Genomic DNA, 18,754 nt, shown 5'->3' on the forward strand with positions numbered 1-18,754 from the left:
CAGAAATTCAAAACAAAAATTTTTATCTGCGGATTTGAACAGTTTTTGACCTGTTTCATACTACCGGAAGGTGTATGCTGGTCACAAATGCCGTACCAAACTGATTTCCTACTCAATTAATCAATCTTTGATGTGAAATTCGCTAATAAACACGAGGCGCATTTCTTATAGCAAACATGCCATAACAAAATGGGCATGGTTCATTTAAGTAAACAAACTAACACTTCTTCCGACTGTGGCACCTATGTATTTTCCATCGTGGTCTAGATTTGCCCTTCATTTGAGACTTCTAGGGTTAAACAAATAAAATGAAAGTTGATAGTGAAACCAGGAGTGAAACGCAACAGGGTGTTTTCTATAAATTTGAAAAAAAAACTTTGTATAACTGGGAACCTTTTTAAAGATTGGGAAGTTTTGTTGAATTTAAGGGAATTTTGTTTATTTTTATAGGACTTAATAAAAGTTCATTTAACTTAAGTATTAAGTAAAATATCAATTGGAAATTCCGTAGACATTCTGGAAATTTTGAAGAACTTCAGGGCACTTTGAAGAAATGCAGCTAACTTCATAAGAATTATGAGAACTTCGTAGAATTTAAGTGTGTTTCGTAGAAATTCCAGGAACTCTTTAAAACTTCATAGAAATGCTGAGATGTTTTTTTTTAATCATCCAAAATTGTAGAAGCTTAGTATACTTTGTAGAAGTTCATGGAACTTTTTAGAAGCTCAGCGAGTATTGTAGAAGTTTAGCATAAGGCCTGCACTCGAAAAAAAATGCACCAGACAAAAGTGTTCGCCAAAAATTTATTTTAAGTCGGATTTTCTTGAAACTTTCAGCGAATGAACACATGGATTATGTTTCGGCATAATTACTTCATTCAATTTCCTTTGCATCGCTGAAAGCCCGCACCTTTCCTATAAAACCCCTCATTACATTTTGTGCAATGGTGTTGCCGACCTTTTTGGTCACTTTCATCCATTCTTTCTTCAACCACCGACAAACCGACATGAATGACCATACAAAGTACCATCAAATTTCTGATCAAAGCACAAAACTGACATCTGCCGCCGTGTTCACGAAAATGTGTATCGTAGCCACGAACACACATGCAAAATGTATGAGTTGGTTCGTGTCTAATCTATACCGGTCTAATTATTTTTATCTAGATAAAAAAAACTTCTATGGTTTTGACAGATGGGATCGCTGTACATTTGAATCCGCCGTTATGGATTCTAGATCAAGAGTTAAGTTTAAGTTTCATGTCGGTTTGTCGGTGCTTCAACTCCAGCTCGTTCTTAAACACCTTGGACGATTTTCGAACTTTGGCCTTCATTATGACCCAAAATCTTTCCACCGGACGAATTTGTGGTGAATTTGGGGGGTTGGCAGTTTTTGGTACAAAAACAACGTTATTGTCTCTGTACCAATCCAACGTCGATCGCGCGTAATGGCATGATGCCAGGTCCGGCCAAAATAATGTCTCGCCTCCGTGGGACCGCAGGAAGGGCAACAGACGCTTCTGGAGGCACTCGGTGCGGTAAATTTCGCTGTTGATGGTACTCATTGTGATGATAACTCAGTTTACCGCATTGGCATATGGCCTGCCAGAGCAAGTATTTTTTGGCGAATTTGTTCACATTCTTCTTCCTTATGTCTTCCGGAACATCAAACCGTGATTTGGCAATGTAGAATTCTAGCCCCGGTATCTGCTTTGCGTCTGCCTTGATGTAGGTTTCGTCATCTATGACCACACACATCGGTTTCGTTAACCACTGTCGGTACAGCTTCCTTGCGCGGGATTTGGCCGCCGTGTTTTGTTGATCACGCTGGTTCGGTGCCTTCCGGACCTTGAATACACGAAGCCCAGCTCGTTTCATGGTTTGCTGAACGAACCAGGCGGAACACTTTACCGTCAGAGCCGCGTCGCGAATCGAAAGGTTCGGATTACGCTTGAAATAATCCAACACTTTCCGGGCCTTCACAGGGTCAGCTGTCTTCGATTTTCTTCGACTTCCAGCCCGCCGCTCGGTCGTCTGGGACTCCTTAAACGATTTTACCACCCGAGACACAGTTGTATGGGTGATTCCCAGTTGTCTTCCGATCCATCTCATGGTCGCAGTCGGATTTTCCATGACGGCGCGCAAAATTCTCCGGTGATTTTCTTCTTGTTTCGATGACATCTCAATAACCACTGGGCCGATTGTTATGAAATTTTGCACATGTAAACAACTCACTCCTTACACACGGATTAAAATGGTGCATTTTTTTCGAGTACAAGCCTTACTCTTCAGAACAGCAGGCTTTTTTTGGGAATATACTGGAAGTTATGAGATTTTTAGAAAAATTTATAGAAAATGTTCAAAGTAATTGCTGAAGGTTGGGGGTTATAGGTGATCTAATATCTTGATAGCAGAGTTTGTTGGAAATGCTATCTAACATGAAGCTTTAGTGTGATAATTTATTAGCTAGAGAATGGTCTTAGAAGAGGGTAGGTAGATAGTTCCGTTAGAGTACGGCAGTATGAAAATTGAATAGAAGTTGAAAATAAGCAAAGGGCCATTAATGCGACAGTACAAAGTCAAACGCACGCTTCTTTGTCTAACGCGTACGATGTACGCGGAGATTTGAAGTATGTCTTCAAATCTACAGGCAAAAAAGTGTGCGCCTGCCTTTGCTCATATACTGTCTGCGGTTGTGGGATAGTTCTGAATTGATTGAATCTTGATAGCATTGAGAGAACTTTGAAAAAATATGGATCTTGAAGTGATGGAAGCTTGCTGTTTCGAAGAGATTTATCAATTGGGATTGGACTGAGACTGGATTATTGATGAGTTGGATGCTCGCTTCATAGCCCTTGGTAGCTTTTGATATGTGAGTCTATTTGCCTCTAAGTTCGAATAGTTTGATGAAATTGTTCTCTAAAACTGGTTCCCATCGCTAAAAAAGGTTTTTGGTGATCATATCTAACTCACAACACATGAGATGATTTTTCAGTCGCAATGCATTTGAGCATTTCCAGGCCAAATTGGCCTTTTTAATAGAAACTAAACGATCGATTCAACCTCTGGTGGTGAGGAGAACGTCCAAAAGAGTGTTGTTAGCATAAATTTTTGCCTTGAGACATAGGAAGCGGAACGCTTTTTTACTTTTCCTGATAAATTGATTCCTCTGAGATGCTGCAAAACTTAATCTACAGTTGAAAAATTTAATTCTGTAACGTTTTTGAAAAGATCCTGCTGGTGTTCAGGAATATTTTTGTTGAAAAAAATGGAAAATTAGTAAAGTGCCTTAGTGGTTATAATCTTCCGGATTTCTTGTGGGTGAATAGTTAAGGTGCAAATCAGTTCAGATTTGTGGAAAATCGTACAATAAGACAATTACCGATGGAAATTAGCAAGATTTTGAATGAAAAATGCTGTTATTTGCGTTGGGGAAAATACTTATTCTGATGTAAACAAACGGTTTGGTTGACGTTTCTTCTCGAACTCGCGTGGCGCACTCTACATTGGTGGTGCATTAAAAAGGCGTATAGCAAACCAAAAATTGAATTTCAGGCTGGACATTCTTCGAATTGCATGAAACTTTGCATAATTGTTTGTTATGGCCAATCATTCATATTTGAGCTAAAATTTGACCATTTTGAATCCCGCAAAAAGATTTCAAAATAACGTGTTCGATATTTTTCAACAAATCATAACGTCTGAGACAAAGTTGTAGGGAAAAATAATTGCTTTTTAGGGAAAAAAATACACGGTAAAATTTTTCAACTATTTTTGGGTAAAATATGAAAAAAAGGGTTATTAAAACTGAAATATCAGAAAAATTTACCTTTTCAATTCTTTTTGAATATTTTTCATTAAATAGTTTATGAAAAATGCTATCTTGTGTGAAATTTTTAAGTTGACACTTAAATATTAACAAGAACCGTAAGATCTTTTGTATAATTTTGGTTACTTTTTGTTTAAAATTTATTTTTTCAAAATAAATTATAAAGGGTCAACCATAAACTTGTTCCCTCGACTGTCAACAGAAGCAGACCACTCTCGCTGTGTGTCACGCGATCGTTTGTTTACGCGGCAGCAACCATTGTTCTTCATCAGCAGTTCTTTCGGTCGATGCGTCGTTGATTTTGAAAAGCAACCGTTTAATGATTACCACGTTTTGCGTCCATTGCTGCAATGGAAGCGCTCTGCCCTGTTGGCGATACTGTCATACAATGAAAACACTGGAAGCAGGTCAAGTTTTAATGGATAAGGCTTATTGGATAGCGGAAGGTAAAGTGTTTATTGTATTGTACCTTATGACTATAGAATTACGATGTTTTGTATAGTGAACAAGAATCCTCGGCTCTGTAAAGTTATTTCGATTGAGCCTTATCAAATAAATCAATAAGCAAAAAAAAACCATAAACTTGTCACTTACTGAAAACCTACTCCAGCTAGGAGGACAGCTGAGAAATGTTTGTGGTGATTCCTTGTAAGTGTAAAGTACTACTTGTTGTTAGCTTTAGATTTCTGCTCTTGAAATTGCTAAGTGTGATTTGAAAAAGGGCTCTACAAGGAAACCACTTTAAGATCTACAAAAATGGATTTTTTTTTCCGTTTACAGTGAATCATCCTGACAGGAAGCCGCATGGAATAAATTCGGATAATTTGACTGTATCTGCCCGTAAACAAACCAATTTCCAACTGGCCATCCGTTTAGCCCACAGTAGCCTACAATGGTACCCATCTGCACCCCCTCCCCCAAAAAAAAAGTGTTTAATTTTCCGCAATACAACTTTTCTGCATTCCTCGTGCTCTCTCTCTCTCTCATTCCTGTTTAGTGAGCAACTAGGCTCCTTCCACCCCATCCTTTTCCTTCTGCCCCACCACGAAACAGACGCTTCCTTTTTTAACTTAAATTTTCGGCTCCAGCACAAGCACAAGCAACTTTGGGTTCTCTTCATTGTGTTTTTCGTTTTTTGATGTGGGATTCTTAAGTTTTATTGGTCTCGTTTATTTTAATTGGTCATTGATTGATTTTTCACCTTTTCACACGAACTTTTTCGATGAGTGACGACTGTCCGTCCAAGTGATGTTGCGAAAAGTGAATTGTAGATCCTACAAATCGGTCAACCTTTGCACCGTCGAACTGTCTTTTCAGATCAAAATATAAAAAAAAAACACTTTGAATTGTCTTCTAAAAAATTCTATTATAAATAGAACATCACAACAAGAAACTTTTTCGGGCGAGGAGAAAGCTATTCCCAAATTTTGCACAAACTTCAAACACGCTATTTTGTTGCATTCGACGACGGTAAGGCAATGGTTTTTTTTTATTTTATTCTTCGTAAAACAAACACCAAAACAATTTTCGATTCAACACAATAGACACAAGATGAAAAGTATAGATCTTAAAGAGAGATAGACAGCCAAGTGGTGGAATGAATGGTTGGTGAAATGGAGGCGCGCGCGCGAGTTTGCCCTTATTTTGCGTGTTTTCCGGCGAGTTCTATCCGGGCGATGCAGACCGCACGAAGTTCTCCGCTGAACTGAACCACTGAGCCCGAGCCTGTAGCATGTTTATTAACGGAGGGAAAATCGGTTTCCTCGACGTTCTTGTCGAGAGGGAGAAATAGAGAGAGAGAGAGTGAGCGTCCCGGGTGGAGAACGATTGGTGTGGGATTATGCAGCATTTTCCGCGTGCAATAGAGTTGATTGGTGGTGTGTTCTTCTCTTGAGTTACCTAACCAACCGGATCCTAAGATGGGGTTGGATGGTAGTGGTGGGTGGAGAGCGAGACAGATTACAACACGAGGTTTATTGCTAGTTTGGGAAAAGTGAGGAGAGGATGGAGAAAATAGTTTACAAAGGATGCATTATTGGAGTGATTGCACCGTGCGAAATATGTGACTAGGGTGGATTCGGTGATGTTTGGAACTACGGTCTATTCTCGATATGGGTCATTCCATCACAAGTGACCGAACCAGTTGCATCGACTCTCTTTGGTTTGAACCTAAATTGGTAGAATAACTTAATGGCAATGGGTTCCCCGGGAAGCAGTTTCCCTTTTTGCCAATTTTAATTTAAACAAAAAATCTATTTTCTTTTTTACATTCCTCTGGAACTATTAAAGATATAGACGACAATGGATACTCTCATTGAAGAATATTGAACTGAAAGATGTATGGTAGGTCAAAAGTGTTTAACAGTATTGCCAACTTTGCGATTTTTTCAACTGTAAACTTTAAACACAAATATTTGAAATTCCTTCACTATATTTGAAATTTGATTGCGCCGAAATGATCAGCAGACTTTTTCACATATGAATCATTCATCTAAAAAAAAAACAATGCTTGTCGTTTAGGAGATACTGAATTTTTAAGAAAACAAGTTTTTAAACATGTTCCATTACTCCAGAACGCTAAAGTGCTTATATCTCGACCAACCAGTGGCGCAGCCAGGATTTCGATCTGGGGGAATTTGTAAAAATGATATGATTTAAAATAAACTATTTTTTATTGAACTACGAGTGACATAAGAATCATCAACTAGTCTACTTTTTAATTGCGAGGCCCCCTATGATTTGATATACATTTTCAAATTCTAGTTAACATGAAATAAATATAGGTTGGGACAATAATTTTTCGTTTACATTTGTTTGTCTAATCTGCTTTGACTTTAACACACATTTGAACTGAATAAACTAAAATTTACGACTCCTCATACTTGGGAATTTGTTAATAGTGTTGAGATAAATTTTCATCAATATTTCGTACTAAATATTCATGATCAGTAACAATTAAGTCTGGTTAGCGCCCATTAATGTTTTGTTCACTCATTTTAATGTATCTGTATGTTTAGGTAATGCAATAGGCTTTTTTAATGCACCACCAACGTAGAGTGCGCCACATGAGTTTGAGAGGAAACGTCAACCAAACCGTTTGTTTCCATCAGAATAAGGATTTTTACAACGCAAATTAAAGCATTTTTCATTGAACATCTTGCCAATTTCCATCGGTAATTGTCTAATAGTACAATTTTCCACAGATCTGAACCGATTTGCACTTAAACTATTCACACACAAGAAATCCGGAAGATCATATCCAGTAAGGTACTACTCTTATTTCCCAGCATCCAACCAGTTTTCGTTGCAATTTTTTTTGTCACTACCCCCTACGGATACCATACACAAACGATATCATAGATGGTACGACCATACCGCATAGAGTTGGGATGATATCCTGAATTGGTGATTAGGCGTTTCTTATGTTTATGCGGGATATGTACCAAACTCTAACGAAGACTAATGCAAGGACTAATTGAGCAGGAACGGAGGCGATGGATCACAAACAAATGACAGCGTCGATGGCAGTGCAGGTTGCTATGATTTTCATCCAAAATTAAGTTAAAAGTACCCAACGGTGAAAACATAACGGTTGTGTACTAAAGGGTGATACGGTCAAAATTTGGTCAAGGGAAAACGCGTGTAAATCGGTGAAATCGTTTATTTAAAAAATCAAATTAAATTTCTTTTTCAAGTTCAATTAGTATAAAATTCAGGAAAAATATTCAGTTAGGCTTCCGCTTTTCCAAATCCGAATTGCCGGGCCTTACGCTTGACCCCTGCCATCAGATTTTGTACAGCCACCTTGTCCACCTTCTTCGCCGCAGAAAGCCAGTTTGCCTTGAACTGCTGCTCGCCCTTAGCAGTTTTTTTGGTCTTCTTTAGGTTCCGCTTGACAATAGCCCAGTATTTCTCAATTGGGCGGAGCTCTGGCGTGTTGGGAGGGTTCTTGTCCTTGGGAACCACCTGCACGTTGTTGGCGGCGTACCACTCCATGGCCTTTTTACCGTAATGGCAAGATGCCAAATCCGGCCAAAACAGTACGGAACAACCGTGTTTCTTCAGGAAAGGCAGTAGACGTTTATTCAAACACTCTTTCACGTAAATTTCTTGGTTCTTGGTGACAGTTTCATGTGCTTGAAAACATCTGCTACCTTTCCCCTTCCTTTTGCCGTATAAAACTCCTGTCCCGGAAGCTGCTTGTAGTCGACTTTGACGTAGGTTTCGTCGTCCATTACCACGCAGTCAAACTTCGTCAGCATCGTCGTGTACAGCCTCCGGGATCGCGCTTTGGCCGTCGTATTTTGTTTATCATCGCGATTTGGAGTCACTACCTTCTTGTAAGTCGATAGTCCGGCTCGTTTTTTGGCTCGATGCACGGTTGTAGACGATACACCCAGCTTATTTGCGGCATCTCGGAGAGAGAGGTTAGGGTTTCGCTTGAAACTACCGGCAACTCTCTTTGTCGTCTCAGCGGCTTCCGGTTTTCGATTTCCCCCCGATCCAGACTTCCTGGCTGTCGACAAACGTTCCCCAAACACTTTAATTACATTTGTAACGGTTGATTTGGCAACTTTTAGTGATTTTGCCAACTTTGCGTGCGAGTAGCTCGGATTTTTGCGATGCGCGAGCAAAATTTTGATACGCTGCTCTTCTTGCTTGGACGGCATTTTGACAAAATGAAGAGTGAATTCCAAAATCAAAATAGGAGCAACATTCTACACACACACACCTTCAAAATGAGGGGTGTTCAGGTTTTTTAAATGCAAAATTGAAAGAAATACGTCAAGTTGATATTGACCAAATTTTGACCGTATCACCCTTTATTAACTGAAAATTGAGTTATTTTTTACTTTGAATCGCAGCGTATTTTAGTTAAACGGAATGTATCGATAAATATTTCAGGATATTCTTCGTAAATTACTTTACGCAATACAATTTACTAACATGTACATTTAAAACAACTACGGAAAGTACTAATTCAATCAATAATGACAAATACTACGTTTTGAGCTAAACGATGATTAACAGAAAATTAACTTAAATTTGAGTAAATCTATTATTACTCAATAGATGCGTAAATTTGACCCTTTGCCACTTTTCTGATTCACTCAACGGTAGACCTCAAATGATAGAACCCAACGGTGAGTTTTTTTAATTTAATAATGAGTATTTTTTTTTTCTTACCGTGTACTAGCTCAAGTGGTGCATCTATCCTCACACAGATGTCGCTACAGTAGTAGTCACAAGTATCTCTTTCTGTTGTGGACTGTTTTGTTTTGTATTTGACAAATAAAATTCTAGGTCGTTAGTTCGTATGCCTCCGCCATGGCAGGACGGTCAATCCAACGGTCGTGATTTACTTTATACATTTCTCCGTAAACACAACGTAAATAGGGTCCAGCCCGTGCGCGATTATAATTTGGTGCCGTGACCAATCGTTTGACACCTGCGGGCAACGTTTACAAGTCCATGTAACCACTGGATATGTGAAGTGAATAACGCGATACACTGCTATAAGGATTCCGCTCCATTTTCAGTTACGATGGTGTGGCCTTCAAGGTAGCCATCTAGCTGAGCATGTACGTTCCTGACTCACCTTGGACTAGGACAGTTCTGGTCAAAGAACATGCTCACTCCAAAAGGCGAGTGGGTATGCCGCAGTATGTGCAGTTATCGTGTTTGTCGCTCATCTTCGTGTTATATTTTTAATATTCATCTCATCAATATCCGTTTCATCAATGGAAAACCGTTGGTATTGAGGGGGGAGTATGCTTGTGTAAACGTCTAGTACATGCGAAACTACCCTGCTAGCTCACGAGGTACATACATCTATCCTCACACAGATGTAGCTACAGTAGTATTCACATGTGTCTCTTTCTGTTGTGTACTGTTTTGTATTGTATTTGACAAATAAAATTCTAGTTCGTATGCCTCTGCCATGGCAGACGGCCAATCTAGCGGTCGTGTTTTACTTTATACATTTCTCCGTAAACACACCGTAAATAGGGTCCAGCCCGTGCGCGATCACTTATTCCAACCCAACCCAATGTATTACAATCCTACACTCGTAAAAAAGATGAAAACGCCTCCCAACCAGAACGTATCACAAAATTATCACCATAATTAAATCAGTTTCTGTTGTAAATAACAAATAATCTTGTTTTAAGTGCTCTCTGGTGAATGGAGGAATAAAAAATCGTCATAGCATTTGAAACAAAATTGTTACACAATTTGTTAGAATGAAAATTTAAATCGACATTTTAACAATTAACATCAGAATCAGCAGCACGAATTTTTTACTTAGATTTTCATTTTGTTTTAGTCTAGTAAGTACCATTAAAAAATATTTAAGAGCTAAAGATAAGTTTTTCACAAGGAGTTGGGCTAATAGGGTTAATGCCCCTAATGTTTGAATAAGTGTCTCTGGGTAATATTGGGCTCATAAATAAATTTTGAATGAAAGTATTTTTTAACATGACGCATTGTTCTACGAAAAATTGAAGAACAATAGATGTTTTATCGATAGGCTCAACTTTAAGATTTATAGGCCAAAATTAGAGCCATTAGAGCATATTTTTACAGCATTCTCTTCGGATATGGATGCGAAGAATTAAATATATTATTACAATCAACTCTCCCTTACTCGATCTTTCCTTATCTCGATATTCTCCCTAACTCGATGTAAATCCAGGCAACCTCACATAAATATCCAAAATTTACCTCCGTTACTCGATGTCCTGCCTAACATCGAAGACAACAAATCAAGACTACTGGCAACTTTGCCAGAATCCAAGCGACAGATACAGTAGCGCTGCACTTGAGTGAAGGTGGAAGCAACGCATATAAAAATGAGCAAATACACAAACCCTTCTTCTGAGGATGTAATCTTTGCTATAAAATTCGTTCGAAGCATTTGCCTTTGAGCGGCAGATGACGCGATTGTACCTGTCTCATAGCATTTGTATGAGAAAATGGAAGAGTTGCCAGTCTTCTTGATTTGTTGTCTTCGCTAACATGCAAGTCCCTTCAACATCGAGTTAAGGAGAGTTGATAGTAATACAAAAAAAATATAGGATAACAGTTCTCGGACTTTGCGTTGAGGTGTAGATGCACAGACTGTTACGACTACGAGTTAGTAACAATGCGACCCGCTTCATTATTTAGCAGATTCCCACTATCACACCAGATCCCAAACAATAAATACTTTCATCGATTAGCCGAATCAGCTAATTGTATTCCAAGCCAGACGATAGTCAGATTGGATCACTTTCGCTGGAATCACGACGGTCACCGATAGCATGATGTCACCAGACCACCCAGCAGGAGAATCACCAGAACGCATTAGCAGCATTTCCAGAAACAAATAAACACCTGCATTGTTCCCACACTCGATACTAACCAAGAACTAACTTCGTAGCATAAGTTGAATTTGTAAATTAGTCTTAACCGATCACTGAATAAAAGTGGAGCGTAGCTCCAAGAATATATTTTTTTGGACTTCCTTAAAGGGAAATCCTTAACTTACGTGATTAACTACCTAGCCCAAAGCGTACAGTTAGGATCCACTAGTCAACTAGAATAAATTGATTTCGTAAATCCTGAAAATATTACGTTGATGATCAATAATACACAACTGGTTTAGGTAAATCATAGGTCTTTGGTGTCTTGGGCAGCATTTCTTAATATTATAAAATGCCAAATTTACCCAAGAAACCCTCTCCATAGGACAATAAATTTAAAGGATAAAATCGAGTGCATTCTGGGCGACGGGAATACTTTGTCCAAAACCGTAGAGCTGTAGAAAATATGCCTACGACTCTAGAGATTTTGGCCACACTACCGGCCCAACTGCCCTAATGTAATCTGACAGTATCTGTGAGAGTTTTTATTATTCATGTTATCAATTTGCATGATTTATTGTTTTTAGTTTTCAAAATTTTAGTGTTCAACGCAAATACAGTACCAACCAACGATTAATTTCTTGAAACATATTATTGAGAAGTCCCTGAGCCGGAGGCCTTCTCCAAATTGGGGAGCCCTGGATTTAGCCCACCCTCGCCCTACGGTTAATACGGTACTATGAATCAATTTCCGTTAATTTCACCGAAAATCACGTTTCCCAATTCAAAGGTATGCTAAATATACATTTTTGTTAAAGAAAAGCCCACGACCCGAGCTCCGACCAGGATACTATTCCAGGGGAATTTACTCTTTGTAGAACTGTAAATTAAGAGATATTTCCAGTGGAGGTTTCTGGAAACTTGTTGGTAGGAACTTCAAGAGGACTCTGTCGGGAGGTAACTCCTCTCCCTCCTTGCTCCTTCGGTACGCTAGCGCGACCAACAATTGAAAAATGTCTGTTGCACAAAGTTGTGCTACTCAGACTTGAGACATTTTTAAAATCAGCATCTCTAATATTTGTTAACAGTTTACCTGATGGAATAATATATACTCGATACAATCATAAATCGTAGTGCGAAGGTGCTAGGAATCACTAATTTCCCGATAACGAATTTGGAAGTATGTAATATTAGGGTGTTTCATTCTGGAAAAAGGTTGAAATTTTTGATAGGCCACCCCCTAGTTCAGTTCATAACACAAAAACAAACATCTGTGCAAAAATTAGCTAAATTGGTCAACGTTAAGAGGTCGCGCCAACGTTTTCAATTTTGTTCGGGATTTTCGTCAAATTAGTATGGGAGAAAATCATTCTAACTTTTTTCTTAATGAATTGATTTGCATGATACGGCCAGGATTCATGTTGGGCTCCTACAGCGACGCATGTAATGACGGTAAGAGTCTGAAGGAATCGGAAATCAAGGAGAGGGCTATACTATGGATACTATGGCTTGTTTCCTCATTGGGATACGAGCTCTGACCAAACTTTTTCTGCCAATTGAACCACCTTTCAGCAGCATTGTCGTATCGTGGAGCGAGATTGTGCGCGATGATAAAAGAAGAGCTGGAGTACTTCTCGGTTATTCGGAATTACCGGTGGTTCACCGATCAACCACTTCTCCGTATCACTTCTCAACTCCATGGCACTATTGTATCCAGAGATGACAGCATAATATGTTTATAAACATCGAGGTAAAAAAAAATCTGACAAAGCATACTATGAAATATGTCATATCAGCATACCTGCTTTTCTGCTCAAATCAAGGTTTATCTGCCAGCTGAGTTCCCAAAGCCAATTCCTGTTTTCTGAAGCATCAAATCGACTTGCAGTCTTAAACAAAGTTGTTTATTATAGTTTTAAGTATAACATATTTTGATTTCATGCAAATCAATTTATTAAGAAAAAAGTTAGAATGATTTTAGTGGGTCATCATTTTCTCCCATACTAATTTGACGAAAATCCCGAACAAAATTGAAATCGTTGGCGCGACCTCTTAACGTTGACAGATGTTTGTTTTTGTGTTATGAACTGAACTAGGGGGTGGCCTATCAAAAATATCAATCTTTTTCCAGAATGAAACACCCTAATGTAATATAATATAATTTATATACTTAAGGTAATAACATGTTATTTTAGCATTGTAGCTGGTTCTTAGACATCAAGCTGAAAGGGTTGATCCGATGGCTTTCGCAAGCACCTCTCCGCAATAGGACCTATCAGATTTTGTAAACAAAGCTTGCAATGAGAAGACGGATTGCATGCCAACTCGACAAGTGGTTGGCAGCAAATCTGAACTGCCATTTGAAAATGGCTGAACTTTTTCTTCCATTTTTTATAAACAATTGTAACGTAAAAAATATAAGACCTACACAAATTTGTTCAAACAGTTAATTATAGCAAAATGTCTTTAATTAAAAAAAAAAAAAAACTAAATATAAATATTTCTTCCAACACTGAAAAAAAAAATCATTTTCAAAATGTTGAAAAATAAATATTTAATCTACACACTGAAAAAAAAAATATATATATAAAAATTCAGTTCAACCATATTTAAATGGTAGTGCACATTTTAAAGAAAAAAGCATGCAAAGATGCTTATGTAGACGAAGTCTGTACATCCTCCAAGTTACATTGAATTCTGATAGCCAACCCCACAGAAGCTTTGGGATGAAATTCGTCCATATTTAGATTACTTTTTAATAAGAAACATTAAAAAGTAATTATTTCAGATTCGTAGAGTTATTTCCTAACGATTGGTGTATCTTGATTTATATTTCATCTATAAATATCAAAGTTATAAGTGTTCAAAACCTAACACCTTTTCGTGACGGTTGCAATTTTAGATTTTCGATTTACCCCCTGTACCTTTCCGTAAGACCTAGTCTATGTCAACAATTCTGATGTTAGAAAATATGTAAACCTTGGGGCAAAATCATCTTTTACAATTCGATTTGGAAGAGCAATGGAAAAATCGTGTTTTAGATCGTTTTTCTTTGTTGTCCTGGAACATTGGAGTAATTCCTGGATTCTGTTATTTAGGAAATTGAATTGAGATGTCGTACTAGAAAAATGAAAGTTTGTAACAACCTTATCTTGAAATATGAATGAACAGGCAAATTAGCTAAGAATGCTTGTTTTCCAGTTTAGCCATAGGGTACTTGAGCAAAGGATTATAGCAAGTTCTGATACCCGGTTATCAAGATTTGATAACTGAACGTGTTATCATTGTGGTTGAAAAAAAAAATACACCTTGGATCTTACAAAACTTATTGATTTAGTTATCATTGAAAACATCTTGATAACAAATTCTGTGATCCTTGCATTCTTTTTCAACAAATTTCAAATTAATGTATCAATTTGATATAAAAGCCTTGCATTGATAGTGGAAATATGATTGGCAGTGTTTTTTTATTCTTACCGTGCGGATAATATTTGAAGTTTCGAACTTACCCTGCATCGTTTCGTATTATTTCAAGATAATAAAATTAGTCGAGATTGATAACTAGATTAGTAATGTGAGAACAACTGAAAACAAAATGATATCTGGAATAACAAGACTTGTTTTCAAGATGATATCAGGTTGTTATTTAGCTTTGCTCGGGTAGAGTACCAGTTATGGTCATACGTTCCTATTATTGTGTGCCAAATATGGCATATGGGAGTTCCACAGAACATAATTGGAACCCATAATAATTGGAATGTATAGCCATAACTGATACATCTACCCTACTGCAATTGAATTTTCCATAAAAGATGAACATCTGTTCTGAAATATTCAATGTATATATTTAATTACGTAATTGCAACGTAAAATAAATTTTATCAGAATAAATAGCCACTTATTTAAAAATACCAGAATAACTAGCGACTGGATATTAGTCTGAAGCAAAATTTGAAATTTTCGCTCCACAGTGCTCAATCGGGCCCTGATTAGCCTTCCAACATTTGAACTCATTTAGTGAGAAACTGACTTGGCACAAACCATTTGAAGTTTATATGGGAATTAGTATGGAGAAACCATAATTTCGGTTCATATCTATCTCAAAATTCACCAGTTCACTCTAGTTTAGAAAATAATAGCTGAGCTTGTTGAAATTTTCTCAGCTACAACTTTGTTAAAGACCACTTTTCGATCAAATGTAAGGAATAAAAATTATTAATGATTCAAGTCACTGATGTCTTATGATCATGCTCAATCAACTGTTCAGCAGGCAACATTGGTGTTTATGGCACGTAGAATAGAGGACAAAAAGCATGGCTACTATGTCATCCTGCAGAATACAGTGTTGCCCACAATACAGTTGCTTAATCTTGCCATAAGATTATCAATCTCTTAAACAATTAATAACTATTTAGTTTGACGTTTGGCTGAAAAACGATTTTCTGCAAAGTTGTAGCTGATAAAAATTCCCATAAGAATAGCAATAGAATTTGTTAACAGTACAATATGTAAAAAGACTAGAAGACAATGAACAAAAAATTTTGTTTTCCAATAGTAATTTCCATATAAACTTCAAATGGTTTGTGCCAAGTCAGCTTCTTATCAAATGAGTTTAAACCTTCGGAGGCTTATCAGGACCCGATTTGAAACCGTTTGAACACTGTGGAACGAAAATTTCAAGTTTTGCATCAGCCTACTAGATATGCGCAAACATAAAAAGAATGAAGTAATGAAATTGGGTTGTTAGTGGAATGCTAAATAAAACAGCAAAAAAGGGTTATCTTCCATTTAATTCCACTTAATTAATTTTGGTATCCATGACAGATACGTATTTCGACTACAATGTGCAGTCTTCATCAGTGTCATTCCCACTAAAGAACTTATCAAAATCTAACCCCCTTAAGTACTCATCCCCTAGGTAAAAAAAGCCAAGATCATAGGCATAAAAATGATGAAGACTGCACATTGTAGTCGAAATACGTATCTGTCATGGATACCAAAATTAATTAAGTGGAATTAAATGGAAGATAACCTTTTTTGCTGTTTTATTTAGCATTCCGCTAACAACCCAATTTCATTACTTCATTATGATGGCTACCAAGCCTTTGAGGATTTTCCTTATTAGAGAGTTGTATAGATTTTTCTCCTTTAGCTTACTTAAATCTTTGGTTTTTATTAGTTAGGTAGGTTCCGATTCAGCACATTGTAGTTTCATTTTTATACCTATGATCTTGACTTTTTTTAACCTAGGGGATGAGTACTTAAGGGGGTTAGATTTTGATAAGTTCTTTAGTGGGAATGACACTGATGAAGACTGCACATTGTAGTGGAAATACGTATCTGTCATGGATACCAAAATTAATTAAGTGGAATTAAATGGAAGATAACCTTTTTTGCTGTTCCTAAAAAGAAGTTCTACTGTCCTGAATACACCTTTATGCAGCATTTGTAAATGAAGGTTTTAGAGAGATCTAATAGTAGGAGTCGGGTTTATTTCACTGACTCCACAGTTCTGCAATTTTGTATGAACTATGAACGTGGCATATGGAAGCTAAATTTATACAGGTCAACGTATTTTTTTAGATAAAGAAGAAATTGCACGGAAGAACTAAACCATTATTCGGGACGGAAGGGTTAAATGCGTCAGAAAAAACTCCCTTGTTGTTAGCATGTACTCATCACGAATAGGTAGATGTGTTAATTCAATATCAATACATTTTGCTACTTCTAGGCGACTAACCCTCACAAATTTGAAATTGAAATTGTTCAACAACTCCGGTGTGCAACTGCAGCAGCTTGTTTACTCGTACAAGTATTACCAATTGAACGACGATGATTTCAACTTCAAAACCCCTGAACAAATTATGGAAGCTGAAGACGCCATCTCAGAGTTTCCACTTTTCCAACAAGAGTGGGAGCAACCACCGGTACGTGGGATTGTAATTTCGATAAAATTGCTTGCAAATCTTACCTCTTCTTCTTCCAGGTAAACACGCTACACTCGGAGCAGACGGCAATCCTCGTGGCCACCCTCCAGCTTTCCACCCTGGACCCCTTGCAACTATCAACCCTTTACGAACTTTTCGTAAACTACAACGTGGCCACTGTTGAACAAGATTCTTGCGACCGCCTTCATCTATTTCTGGGTTCAGTGGAAGTCAAACGAACGGATCTATATAAATCCAACCTTGCGGTAGCCTTCAACGGACGCGACACTTACAAAGATTTGCTGACTGTTACGGCTACTTCCGAATTTCTGGCATTCGAATTGGTCTTCCAAAAGACACCGAATCGCGGTTTCGATCGATTTTGCATCGAGACACTGAAGTTTCGTTCGGTGAACCTCGCCAGCTGTACTACAGATATTCAAAAGGTAGGTGCCGAAATTGTTATTCATCGATAGGTGGAAGGGTTTCGATTGATAACGATAACGAAAACGTTGGGTTTATTGCCTCTCTCGTTTATCTTGGTTTGACGAAAGGCTTTAACATCATTTGATACTTTGATTACGGTGTCAATAAGGTTTTTTACCTAAGATGACTAAATCAATTTATGACTAAAAACTATTAGAACGAATAGAATTTCTCATGGATCGAGTTTCCGGTTTCAGCGATGTAGACAAAACAATGAAATTAGATAATCTCTTCCCGAGAAAGGCATTTGCCACTTGTAGATGAATTACCCATTTTTACGCAGGAACTCCCAAACATTCTATATTATGACGATAACGGTTACTGGCGCGCAGTGCTGATAAGATTAGATGAGCTGAAATTGACTAGACAGACATTGAAAATATACAGCAGGTAAGCAGAAGAAGCCCAAATGGAAATTTAATGTTGGCAATCATGTACTTTTGTGTTTTTAGGCATAGTCATCAGATATTGGCACTGTTGCATGCTGTCTACTCCGATTACGAGGAAAAATGTTCGATTAGATTAATCGAGGACCAAACAACTACGCTAATGGAACTTAAGGAATGCCTTTTGAATGAACTGGCTGCCAAAATCGAAAACCCTACGGACGTTCGAGAGATCCTCCAGCGTGAACTTAAAACAGATCGCTTTTATTTAAAATCATCTATTTGATCACACACGTTTCCTCAATTTTAATTTTACATTGGTAAATTCACAAGTCCATCTCCGTTACCGTTACCGCGATTGTCGATACCGACGTGAATGTTAACAAACTTGCCAATCCGATTATCACGTTCGTCATCATCCGTTTCGTTTTCTGGCACTTCTGTTTCATCGTCCGCTGCCAAGACACGCTTCTTCAAAGCCTCTTTCGGTGATAGTTCAATCTCAGCTCCATGCTCACCCTCGTACGGTTCCGGTTCGTACTCGCCATCTCCGTCGTGTAGAATGTCCACGAAAATTGACACCAAAGGATCATCGTCCGGAATATGATGGGAACTGCTGGACAGGACGTATCGTGGATCGGCTTGATCGATTTCGGCTTGGACGTTCTCGGCAAGTGGGGCTGCCTGGATGCAGGCAATGATGCAGAGCACTGCAAAGAAGACTAAATATCTCATGTTGTTTGTTTTGTAACGTTAGACTAGCGGCAAATGAAAAACTTCGATC

The 18,754-nt window shown here is 37.9% G+C and overlaps 1 protein-coding gene across 2 annotated transcripts in view; it reads left to right on the forward strand.

Annotated features, from left to right (window-relative positions):
- LOC135709168 (uncharacterized) overlaps positions 1-18,754 on the forward strand; it is a 92,690-nt gene extending 73,936 nt beyond the window's left edge. The window contains exons 2-5 of one of the 2 annotated variants that reach the window (XM_065231391.1): positions 16,903-17,098; positions 17,158-17,544; positions 17,868-17,974; positions 18,037-18,754. In XM_065231391.1, the coding sequence (XP_065087463.1) occupies positions 16,903-17,098; positions 17,158-17,544; positions 17,868-17,974; positions 18,037-18,256 (910 nt within the window). In that variant the 3' untranslated portion in view covers positions 18,257-18,754. Of the gene's footprint in view, positions 1-16,902; positions 17,099-17,157; positions 17,545-17,781 lie in introns of both variants that reach the window. The other variant, XM_065231392.1, reaches the window with a different exon arrangement.

Source organism: Ochlerotatus camptorhynchus, unplaced genomic scaffold (genome assembly GCF_037179485.1).
Source record: "Ochlerotatus camptorhynchus isolate MF236.1 unplaced genomic scaffold, CSIRO-AGI_Acam_v1.1 ptg000353l, whole genome shotgun sequence".
Lineage (NCBI taxonomy): Eukaryota > Metazoa > Arthropoda > Insecta > Diptera > Culicidae > Ochlerotatus > Ochlerotatus camptorhynchus.